At 33.1% G+C, this 13,373-nt stretch overlaps 1 protein-coding gene across 1 annotated transcript; it reads right to left on the bottom strand.

The window, feature by feature from the left end:
• Positions 1–6,773: 6,773 nt before the first annotated feature.
• On the bottom strand, positions 6,774–10,626 carry Y-1 (yellow-1). Its single transcript, NM_001168311.1, is given in 2 exon segments — positions 6,774–7,788; positions 10,017–10,626. Coding segments are annotated over 2 exon segments (1,422 nt in total). The 5' UTR covers positions 10,621–10,626; the 3' UTR covers positions 6,774–6,970.
• Positions 10,627–13,373: the final 2,747 nt, after the last annotated feature.

Here is a 13,373-nt window from a genome sequence, read left to right as displayed (position 1 = left end):
CCGTTTGTAGCATAAAAATATATATATATAATAAAAATGAAACCGAAAAAAAGCTTTATTTGCATTAAATTTTGAGCAAGCCACTTTCATTGATTGAAATTAAAGTCAAAATCAGTACGTGGCAATAAATTGTTTGAGTGTTTTATTTTATTTAATGTTACTGAATTTAAAACGCGTCACTCAAACTATGACTTTTCAACACCGCATTATGATTGCAATTAAATTTTATGGAATTATCGGTTTGTGAAATAAGAAAACACGACACAAAAATAAAATGGACGTACCTGTGTATCGCTTCCACGTTGGCTACCGTTTGTAGCATAAAAATATATATATAATAAAAATGAAACCGAAAAAAGCTTTATTTGCATTAAATTTTGAGCAAGCCACTTTCATTGATTGAAATTAAAGAAAAAATCAGTACGTGGCAATAAATTGTTTGAGTGTTTTATTTTATTTAATGTTACTGAATTTAAAACGCGTCACTCAAACTATGACTTTTCAACACCGCATTATGATTGCAATTAAATTTTATGGAATTATCGGTTTGTGAAATAAGAAAACACGACACAAAAATAAAATGGACGTACCTGTGTATCGCTTCCACGTTGGCTACCGTTTGTAGCATAAAAATATATATATATAATAAAAATGAAACCGAAAAAAAGCTTTATTTGCATTAAATTTTGAGCAAGCCACTTTCATTGATTGAAATTAAAGTCAAAATCAGTACGTGGCAATAAATTGTTTGAGTGTTTTATTTTATTTAATGTTACTGAATTTAAAACGCGTCACTCAAACTATGACTTTTCAACACCGCATTATGATTGCAATTAAATTTTATGGAATTATCGGTTTGTGAAATAAGAAAACACGACACAAAAATAAAATGGACGTACCTGTGTATCGCTTCCACGTTGGCTACCGTTTGTAGCATAAAAATATATATATAATAAAAATGAAACCGAAAAAAGCTTTATTTGCATTAAATTTTGAGCAAGCCACTTTCATTGATTGAAATTAAAGAAAAAATCAGTACGTGGCAATAAATTGTTTGAGTGTTTTATTTTATTTAATGTTACTGAATTTAAAACGCGTCACTCAAACTATGACTTTTCAACACCGCATTATGATTGCAATTAAATTTTATGGAATTATCGGTTTGTGAAATAAGAAAACACGACACAAAAATAAAATGGACGTACCTGTGTATCGCTTCCACGTTGGCTACCGTTTGTAGCATAAAAATATATATATAATAAAAATGAAACCGAAAAAAGCTTTATTTGCATTAAATTTTGAGCAAGCCACTTTCATTAATTGAAATTAAAGTCAAAATCAGTACGTGGCAATAAATTGTTTGAGTGTTTTATTTATAGTTACTGAATTTAAAACGCGTCACTCAAACTATGACTTTTCAACACCGCATTATGATTGCAATTAAATTTTATGGAATTATCGGTTTGTGAAATAAGAAAACACGACACAAAAATAAAATGGACGTACCTGTGTATCGCTTCCACGTTGGCTACCGTTTGTAGCATAAAAATATATATATATAATAAAAATGAAACCGAAAAAAAGCTTTATTTGCATTAAATTTTGAGCAAGCCACTTTCATTGATTGAAATTAAAGTCAAAATCAGTACGTGGCAATAAATTGTTTGAGTGTTTTATTTTATTTAATGTTACTGAATTTAAAACGCGTCACTCAAACTATGACTTTTCAACACCGCATTATGATTGCAATTAAATTTTATGGAATTATCGGTTTGTGAAATAAGAAAACACGACACAAAAATAAAATGGACGTACCTGTGTATCGCTTCCACGTTGGCTACCGTTTGTAGCATAAAAATATATATATAATAAAAATGAAACCGAAAAAAGCTTTATTTGCATTAAATTTTGAGCAAGCCACTTTCATTAATTGAAATTAAAGTCAAAATCAGTACGTGGCAATAAATTGTTTGAGTGTTTTATTTATAGTTACTGAATTTAAAACGCGTCACTCAAACTATGACTTTTCAACACCGCATTATGATTGCAATTAAATTTTATGGAATTATCGGTTTGTGAAATAAGAAAACACGACACAAAAATAAAATGGACGTACCTGTGTATCGCTTCCACGTTGGCTACCGTTTGTAGCATAAAAATATATATATAATAAAAATGAAACCGAAAAAAAGCTTTATTTGCATTAAATTTTGAGCAAGCCACTTTCATTGATTGAAATTAAAGTCAAAATCAGTACGTGGCAATAAATTGTTTGAGTGTTTTATTTATAGTTACTGAATTTAAAACGCGTCACTCAAACTATGACTTTTCAACACCGCATTATGATTGCAATTAAATTTTATGGAATTATCGGTTTGTGAAATAAGAAAACACGACACAAAAATAAAATGGACGTACCTGTGTATCGCTTCCACGTTGGCTACCGTTTGTAGCATAAAAATATATATATAATAAAAATGAAACCGAAAAAAGCTTTATTTGCATTAAATTTTGAGCAAGCCACTTTCATTAATTGAAATTAAAGTCAAAATCAGTACGTGGCAATAAATTGTTTGAGTGTTTTATTTATAGTTACTGAATTTAAAACGCGTCACTCAAACTATGACTTTTCAACACCGCATTATGATTGCAATTAAATTTTATGGAATTATCGGTTTGTGAAATAAGAAAACACGACACAAAAATAAAATGGACGTACCTGTGTATCGCTTCCACGTTGGCTACCGTTTGTAGCATAAAAATATATATATAATAAAAATGAAACCGAAAAAAGCTTTATTTGCATTAAATTTTGAGCAAGCCACTTTCATTGATTGAAATTAAAGTCAAAATCAGTACGTGGCAATAAATTGTTTGAGTGTTTTATTTATAGTTACTGAATTTAAAACGCGTCACTCAAACTATGACTTTTCAACACCGCATTATGATTGCAATTAAATTTTATGGAATTATCGGTTTGTGAAATAAGAAAACACGACACAAAAATAAAATGGACGTACCTGTGTATCGCTTCCACGTTGGCTACCGTTTGTAGCATAAAAATATATATATATAATAAAAATGAAACCGAAAAAAAGCTTTATTTGCATTAAATTTTGAGCAAGCCACTTTCATTGATTGAAATTAAAGTCAAAATCAGTACGTGGCAATAAATTGTTTGAGTGTTTTATTTTATTTAATGTTACTGAATTTAAAACGCGTCACTCAAACTATGACTTTTCAACACCGCATTATGATTGCAATTAAATTTTATGGAATTATCGGTTTGTGAAATAAGAAAACACGACACAAAAATAAAATGGACGTACCTGTGTATCGCTTCCACGTTGGCTACCGTTTGTAGCATAAAAATATATATATAATAAAAATGAAACCGAAAAAAGCTTTATTTGCATTAAATTTTGAGCAAGCCACTTTCATTGATTGAAATTAAAGAAAAAATCAGTACGTGGCAATAAATTGTTTGAGTGTTTTATTTATAGTTACTGAATTTAAAACGCGTCACTCAAACTATGACTTTTCAACACCGCATTATGATTGCAATTAAATTTTATGGAATTATCGGTTTGTGAAATAAGAAAACACGACACAAAAATAAAATGGACGTACCTGTGTATCGCTTCCACGTTGGCTACCGTTTGTAGCATAAAAATATATATATATAATAAAAATGAAACCGAAAAAAAGCTTTATTTGCATTAAATTTTGAGCAAGCCACTTTCATTGATTGAAATTAAAGTCAAAATCAGTACGTGGCAATAAATTGTTTGAGTGTTTTATTTTATTTAATGTTACTGAATTTAAAACGCGTCACTCAAACTATGACTTTTCAACACCGCATTATGATTGCAATTAAATTTTATGGAATTATCGGTTTGTGAAATAAGAAAACACGACACAAAAATAAAATGGACGTACCTGTGTATCGCTTCCACGTTGGCTACCGTTTGTAGCATAAAAATATATATATAATAAAAATGAAACCGAAAAAAGCTTTATTTGCATTAAATTTTGAGCAAGCCACTTTCATTGATTGAAATTAAAGAAAAAATCAGTACGTGGCAATAAATTGTTTGAGTGTTTTATTTATAGTTACTGAATTTAAAACGCGTCACTCAAACTATGACTTTTCAACACCGCATTATGATTGCAATTAAATTTTATGGAATTATCGGTTTGTGAAATAAGAAAACACGACACAAAAATAAAATGGACGTACCTGTGTATCGCTTCCACGTTGGCTACCGTTTGTAGCATAAAAATATATATATAATAAAAATGAAACCGAAAAAAAGCTTTATTTGCATTAAATTTTGAGCAAGCCACTTTCATTGATTGAAATTAAAGTCAAAATCAGTACGTGGCAATAAATTGTTTGAGTGTTTTATTTTATTTAATGTTACTGAATTTAAAACGCGTCACTCAAACTATGACTTTTCAACACCGCATTATGATTGCAATTAAATTTTATGGAATTATCGGTTTGTGAAATAAGAAAACACGACACAAAAATAAAATGGACGTACCTGTGTATCGCTTCCACGTTGGCTACCGTTTGTAGCATAAAAATATATATATAATAAAAATGAAACCGAAAAAAAGCTTTATTTGCATTAAATTTTGAGCAAGCCACTTTCATCGATTGAAATTAAAGTCAAAATCAGTACGTGGCAATAAATTGTTTGAGTGTTTTATTTTATTTATAGTTACTGAATTTAAAACGCGTCACTCAAACTATAATTTTTCAACACCGCATTATGATTGCAATTAAATTTTATGGAATTATCGGTTTGTGAAATAAGAAAACACGACACAAAAATAAAATGGACGTACCTGTGTATCGCTTCCACGTTGGCTACCGTTTGTAGCATAAAAATATATATATAATAAAAATGAAACCGAAAAAAAGCTTTATTTGCATTAAATTTTGAGCAAGCCACTTTCATTGATTGAAATTAAAGTCAAAATCAGTACGTGGCAATAAATTGTTTGAGTGTTTTATATTATTTATAGTAACTGAATTTAAAACGCGTCACTCAAACTATGACTTTTCAACACCGCATTTAAAAAATTAAAACGCATGTCTGCTACCGTTTGTAGCAAGACAATGAAAATAAATTAACCGCAAACTTACCCTTTAATCCGGATTGTTTCCTCCTTCAAGACCATTCCATTGGCACTAACACACACAAACACTAACCGCGATCACCGAATTTAAAATTTAAACCGGAAAATTTAGATTTGCTTGAACACACGTCCGTTCGCGACAGCGGCAAGTAACAAACTGAATAAATTATACGAAACGGCACAATAATTTAAATAAACCGCCTCGCCTCGCTTCGCCTCGCCTCCCGCTCCCGATCTGACCCGTGCCGCTGCTCGCTGTCGACTGCGGCGCTCTCGCCTACTGCGACGCACACCTAACCTCGGTACACGTCATGGGTGTGACGTCATCACGAGTGTAAAACAGTTCATCACCAGAAACATTCACTAGCACAATCCGTCAAATTTAGAAACATTCATACACAGAATCATTTAAAACAAAACCGTATTGATCTAGAAAATTAATCATCAGAAGTGTATTTGTCTAGAAACGTGCAGAACGGTTAAAACAAAAACGTAATAGAGGGCGCTGGTGAAGGTGGACAAATGGACATGGTCTGAAATTATAAATTTTTTACATCTAATGGAAAAATAGAAATGGATGCTTTTATTTAAACCGAAACTGGCAGTGTGAAATTCGGTTTTAAAAGAATGGTTATGTTATCATTTGGAAATGCCAAAATGTTCACTTTTATGACTTTTGTGTTCGTTTCTGCCATTTCAGAGCGTTTAGGGCCGAAATCTTTACCTTGCGCCAAAAATTTATGTGCTATTGCAAGACAGAGACAAAAGTCTCCAGAAAGTAGGGTTAGGGTTATTATGCTCTTTTCTGAAGTGTTAAATTTGAATTTTTATGAATTTTGGGTGCTTTTCTGCACTTTTAGAGCGTTGTTAATTATTATTAAATACGTTTAAGGGCAGAGAAATCTACCTTGAGTCAAAAACGACAAAATTCGGAGTATAAAAACATTCTGCAAAACTCTTATTAACTACTTTTCTGCGTTCCTTGTGCAAACGAGCCGGTCAGTGTTTAATAACACAGTTAATAACAAGTTTATTTTATTTTCATATTCATAGCAACAATTTTCATTGTTGTTTTAAAGTGTTTAAATTTCGAACGGAAATGACAAGTGTTCATTTTTAAGCAAACTCTAGAGTGCTTTGAAATTAAAAAACAATTATTTTGTGTGTCTTTGACTAATTCGTTCCCTCATAACCTTAGTTTTTGATAATTGAAAAGATACCAGATTTTCATAAAAATATTTATTTATTATTTAAAAAAACTATTGGAAATGGCTTCCTTGTTGTTAAACACACATAACACATCGTCTCTTTAGCGGGCAACCAACAATACAATTATAAAAATTGTTCTCCGACATCCGTAAAAATGTCAGGGCATGCTGCGAGTTTTCACCTGATCAGTTCGACACTTTTATTTTTGTACCAATAGGCTTGAAGTAAATTTCCAAAAAGTGCATGAATAATAATTTATAACAGCTAATTTTTAGGGAAAATGCGACGTTGGCGTTTTCTAAGAAATCGAACAAAGTTTAATCTCCTTTTTCGCATTTTTTTGTTAACTCAGACAATTCTTGAAAAACGAAAATTGACCGAAAATTGTGAAGCACAGCCGAATAAAAAAAAGACGATTTGTTTTCGATATTTTATTACGTGTTAATGGCTTTGGTAACTAAAACACTAGACAACAACGCAACAGAATTAATAATGATTACAAAACAAAACAGTCTGATCAAGCTAATGACTATCCTAAACAGAGTATATTTACAGGCTCAAAATGGCCGTCCGGGGGCCATTTTGAGCGACCCGACCGAAATTTCTCGTTGTTTCACCGTCGCACTAGCAGAAAACACAAAATCAAAGTAAACAAACTACTCGCTAATTTATGACTTGCTGATTTAACTATTTCCACGTTATTGCTCATCGTTGATGTTATGTCATCGTAATGCGGCTCCGGTGCAGGAGTTGGAAGTGGTTCTGGAGTCGTTTTACTTTCATTGTGAAACATCCTTTCGTCCCTATTCATATCATAATTGAAATTATCGTCGTACACGTAACTTCTCCCGCCCACAAAGGCCGTAATCAGTCTAAAATTGTACTTGTTTAAGTCGAACTTATCGTAAACGAATTGGTTGAGCCGATTCATAAGCACGGTCAAGTTGCCCATAGTTTCCAAAGTTAGAGAGTTGGGCCACTCTAGGTATTTGCTGTCCTGGGCGATTAATTTCTGCCCGGATTGGAACGGGGTGTGACTGTCCCATCGCCCTATGGCGTTGTTGGCCAAAAGGGTGTAATAAAGTATCCCTTGGTTGTCCATCACCATCCCCACCGACTGTGAGGATTTCAGCCCCAAGTCGGTGACGGAGCTGTCGGAGAAATTAGCAGGGTTTCGGAGACTCGAAGTGTTGATTGAGTAAAGGTGGAGGCTTGACAACGGACTGAAATAAACCTCCCTGTCCTCGTTGACTATTAGTTTTTCGTTGCTTGTGTGAATTTTGGGGCCTAGGGCTATGCCAGCTATGTTGATGGGGACGGAAATGGGCACTCCATTGGCGGTGAAATGGCGGGCGGAGGGATCTGCTGTCATGGTTTTTGAGTGGCGGATTTTCCACGCGCGGTTTTCTTTCACCGAAAAGACGATTATTCCTGTAATAGAAACAGTGACACTCCTACAACTCGAATATTATATAATAAATAATAAAATTTGTACGTCTTACGTCACTTGGGAGCGGTCGGTCATAAATTGGAAAATTCGAACAAGGCGTGAAAAAAGTGTGAATTTTTACAATTTCTTCTAACACAATTACAATTGTTTTGCATTTTTTTTATTTATCTATTTGTTATCCAACCAGCCAAGACGCACGTTATTACAACGTTAATTAGTTTTTTACGACTCTTTGTTCTAACATAAAATTTTTGAAAGTGAGCAAAATAGTAATAAAACTAAAGTGAGAAAATGTCAAAGTGAACATGTTTCCCAGTTGTAACACAACACAGTTTACGGTAAATTAAGCAGAGTTTGCTTAATTTATTTCTAAAATTAATCGTATAACACAAAACAGCACTCCCATGTGAATATTTTTTTAATTTGGTATTTCATTCTTCATTTTTATTATCCCCGTCTTGCAATTTTAAACGGTTGTTTAATTTAAAATGAGCATTCAGATTTATAAAGTGGTTATTTATTCGGACAATGACAATATTAAAGAGGAACACTTAATTAAATGCTTCTTTAGGAAGAACCCAGCGTTTAATTGTCTTTAAATCATTCTTCAAAACTGCACCGAGTTTAGACACAATTTCACATGAGACACAATCTCCTTTGAGTCAGAAGACATTGCTTTTGGCTTTTTTTGTACGTTTTGCCACGTTTTTTGGTCAAAATCGTAATTATTTTGCGATTTTTTTCAAAAACAAGCCGCGGAAACTTTTTTTTGGTAGGAATTCTCTATCTTTATAGTATTTATTTGAGCGGTAAAGCGGTATTTTTCTTGTCTATTCACGATGTATTTTTTTACATCATTGCCTATAATGAAAAAATCTCGCGTTTAAAATAGCAATAAATTCACTTTTTTTAAAGCGTTGTACAAATAACTTGCTATTTTTACCTTGTCAAGATTTAAACAGAAAATTACTAATTTAAAAATGAGATTTTCGTTAAGTTGTGCCGATTCAAATTCACTTCACCTGCGCATGCTCTATTTTTGGGATTCCCTGGTGGCATTAGTGCTATTTTTGGGCATGATGTCATGCTTGTCTGCGCATGCGTCAATTTCGGGAACCCCCTAAAGCCAAAATTATGAGGGGATTACCATAGTTTGCGTTGTGGGATTCCCGAAAATAACGCACGGGCAGATGACCATGACATCATTCCAAAAAACACACGCATGAAATTTTGACAAAAAATAACCGAAAAATCACCAAGTTTGTTCAATAATGGTTGTTTTCCCACGAAATGTTTAATAAGCTGTTTCGAAAATGAAATTATTTTTGCTTTTTTCTTGCGTTTTTGCAAGTTTGACAAGTAGAAACGTAATTATTTAGTTTTTTTTTTAAACAAGACGAAAATTCATCAAATTAGTCCAAAAATATGGGTTAAATTTGTCCTTTTCCAGAGTTTATTAGCTAAGAAATATTTAAACTCGCTCAAAATTATTTTGTGTTTTAGAAACACGATTTTATTTGAAAAAATAACCCAAAAAAATCCGAATTTTTTTGCCATTTACTCTATTTTTTTTTCAAATCTCCGCTAGGTGATGTCAATGACTCTGACGACAAATTGTTAAAACTGTATTCATGCCGTATCTTGAATACTAAAACAGTACCGAAAAACAGCTTTATACGGTTGTACTGCAATCGTAGTTCGTGATTTTTTTACTAAAAAGTTTGATTTTTGTTGACTTTTTTTTCAATTTAGTCATTGTGATTGCCTCATACTTTAATTAATAATTACCTTCAGTTTAATTTTCGACTTGACATTTACTTTAACATACGTATCTCCACATCAGATTTTGTCAATTAGATAATTCGCTTTTTATACTTTTTCTTTTAAGTAAAAGCCATTACGTTACAGTATAATATCCTAACGTACTTCTTTAATTAATGAGTAACTTAAGAGCGCAATTACGATATAATTACTTGCAGTTTTTGCACGAAACTTTAGCCCCAAGCCACCGGTTGTAATTTATATTTATTGCTTTGATTGTTTGTTTACAGTAATTGGAATTGCAGTTTCATAATTGTATAAAGGTTAGACTTACTATAACGTCTCATTTTACAACTTTTCTGTCTTTGGAAAATTACGTGTTGCCGTTATTTAATTAGTTTCCACCCAATTAAAGTAATAAAAACCAAAACCGTTAATTATTTTATACCTGGATCGATGGCACTATTATCCGTAATATAAGCAAACCCGCCATCAGTATCATCCACCACAAGATCGTACAAATAACTCCCATTTCTCGCTGCGACTTCCTCCGGGAAATGAAACACCGTGCTCACCCTTCCCTCCCTCAGCCCATACACCACCAACTTGGCCCCGCACTTAACCACCGGCTCCACCAACGTCTGCACCCTCCCTCCGTCAATAATCCACACCTGGCCCTTGGCGTCAATCTCCACGTTTTGCACATTCTGCAAATTGTTGCAATCCCCCAGCTGGTTCATCCCCCAGGAGGGGAAGGGCTCCAGAGGCGGCGCCGTGTCCCGGGTGGGCCCAGCCTTGATCCGTGCCAGCGTCGCCGGTACTCCCTTCTTCATCCTCGGGAGCGTCAAGTAGTAGTAATCCTCGAAGTACTTGATCCCGGAAACGATGTTATTTTCCGGGATGTAGTCTCCGGTGGCTGTGGCCGTTTTGAGGGCGTCTTCGTCCGGCCATGTGAAGTTGAGGTACTTCCATTGGCGGATGACGTAAAATTTGCTCGTTTGAGTGTGGATTGAGGTGCAAAAGGTGAGCAGGAGGAAGGTGAGAGTGTTCATTGCGAGTGGTCAAGTTCAACTAAGAGGAGCTTGAGTGTGCAACGGTTTTATATGAGGGCATGAGTCAGGCACGAGTGACGCTTTCTGGGGCTTTTAAGACTCAGTTTTGGGCGAAAATCAGGAAGGGATGCGGTTTTGTTCAATTGGTTGTTAGGTCTTCATAACTGGTTTGTACTACGCTTCAGTTACTACATCGGTAAATAAAGCTAGTGGAAAGTTTGTTTGTAATTTTCTGGAGGCTATCGGCTGGTGTTTGTTGTTGGATAAGAATGCTCTGGTATCGCTTTATCGGTCGATCGATTGTACTTTCTAAGAGGATTACAGCAGGAAGTAATTATTGCTGCGAAGATTTATGGGAAAATTCGGGCCGATTTTTATCATCTACATAATTTATTTCACAAATATTCGGTGCTAAACAGTGACACATCAGCCAAACCAGCAGGAACGTACTAATTAAATTAGCGACTTGTTTTTCAAAAATAAATGTAGAATTCCAGATAAAAGGCAGGAAGTGTGTCCAATTTTACAAACTGATAAAATTACGATTGGCAAACAGAGCAGAACTGGAGATGACATTGGCAGGAATTACGTTTCACACACTTACAATTTTCTTTTCATTTCTCCTGTGTTTATCGCTTACATAAGTGAGGATAACTTGTCCTTGTTCTTTATGTTGGTGTCTATTTTTACCTTCATTGTTGCGTTCAAGACAAATAATGTGAGGCTGAAGCTGCCATTAAACTTGACTTGGTTTCAAAGACTTTACTTGCAAAAATTTGTTTATAAATAAGACTGAGTCACGGAATTAATTAGTGATTAAGCGGTGATGATTTCAAGGCGACACAAACCTGGAATATCAATTTATGCCCCGAACTAATAGATTTGTAAAAACATCGCTAGCTTCTCTGTTTACTTATCCATTTATGACACGCTTAGTGTTTGTGTAAAAAATTAAATTCCCGACCACAAGCGCAGAGATCTTATCTTCACTTATATAATAAACAATAAATAACTATCTCTTTATCAATTTGCGTTGGTGTTCCCACATTAGCAACTTTGGGCGCCAGTCAATCATGTGAAAAAACCGCTTGGAATAGGAACAATCTCAAGAAGTGTGTGTAGGTTGAACAATAAACGTATAGGTCACAGAGAATTGACTGTCAACTCGTTCCATAGAGGGAAACTGAACTATAAATTCTAGTAAAAGTAGAAGAATTAAGTCATGGTTGTGGGTCGCATATTGCGATAATTGTGCACTGTTTGCTTAAGTTTTTACTATTATTAAATAATTATTTGGCTGTAATGAGATGGGAAGGTTGTTAGCTATTATAATTGCAAGTTTTTTCAATACATAATTACATACTGTGTTCACTTTGTTCCGTGCGAGGGTTAAAAGTTGATATTATTTTGCACATTAAAAAGAATTAACTAATTGTCTAACGTTTAAAATTACTGGCTGGCTTAGACAACACATAAAACTGACAAATGTTGAATTTAGCATTTTTTACTGACGCTTAAGGACTTCCCCACGGGTGATTCATTGTTGTCTTTTGTAAAGAAAACACGTTTTTGCAGTATCATCGCTTTTATTAGTTTTCAAGCTTACAAATTTTAATATTTTATTAAAAGACTTACAATTATTGTAAAGACTAAACCAAAACTTTCAGTAGAGCATTTGCATTTTTTGTAAGATTGTTATAGAATTTTGAACGAAACACTGGCAAAAGTTACAAAGGTGGGAAAGCAGATGTCAACCGAAAGCCATCGACAAAAAATTTAGTGAAACATGTCAATAACTCGGTCAATAACAAAAAGTAATTAAAAACAATAAGAAACTTCTCTTAAATTTGTTTTTCTTTTAAATGGTTCAATAATAGGATCGCCAATAAGCCTACCTTAAACACACCTTTGTTTAATTGTATTTTAACATGTTTAATAATAGTTATTAAATTGATTAAAAAATCAGAGAAACATAATATTCTATTAGCAGATGTATCAAAATTTTGGAGATTTGTTCGCTATTACTATTATATTTTATGCTTTTTTAAATTATGGTTTTAGTTTCTTTATGTACACTTGTTTTTACTTGCATTTTAAAGGCTTTAAACATATTTATTAAATAAAAACTGTTTTTTTTTCGCCAAAACCGATTCGAAAAATTAACAAATAAACTCGAAAATGACCGTGGAGAAGTTTTTCCTCTCACGAAAATGCCAATGTTTTAACAATAACAAGTATTTTGCACATTTTTTTGTCACAGTTTTAAAATTTTATAAAAAATAAACTGAGAAATCATCAAAATGGCAATAGAACGGTGCAAGGAACAGTGTTTCTGAAAACAGTTGGAAAAATCAGTAAATTGGGACAAAAATAAAATTTTTTTTTGTTTCTAGCATGTATGATTGCTAGAAAAGTCAATAAATAGTTCGCAAAATATTTTTAAAAATTAACTAAATATTATCAAAATTTGGCCAAGGAGTCTTATCGTACTTGTTAAAAAAGTTGAATCACTTTTAAAGCTGAAAACTACTTTTTTTCGAAAAATTTTGCTAAAACTGATTAACAATAATGATATTAGAGATTTGCAACGTGTCAAAAAAAAAACATTATTACTCGTTTTGAGTGAAAAAAATTAACAAAGTGGTTAGACTTTTGCCAGTTTTTTGTGATTCTTTTGTAATAAACCAAAAAATGACCAAATTATGGCAAAAGGGACACTATAGTCGTCTTTTCCCAGTTTTCCTCATTCAGAA

Source organism: Tribolium castaneum, chromosome 6, assembly GCF_031307605.1.
Source record: "Tribolium castaneum strain GA2 chromosome 6, icTriCast1.1, whole genome shotgun sequence".
NCBI lineage: Eukaryota > Metazoa > Arthropoda > Insecta > Coleoptera > Tenebrionidae > Tribolium > Tribolium castaneum.
Note: the sequence above shows the minus strand (reverse complement) of the source record. Positions and strands in the feature narration are given on the sequence as shown.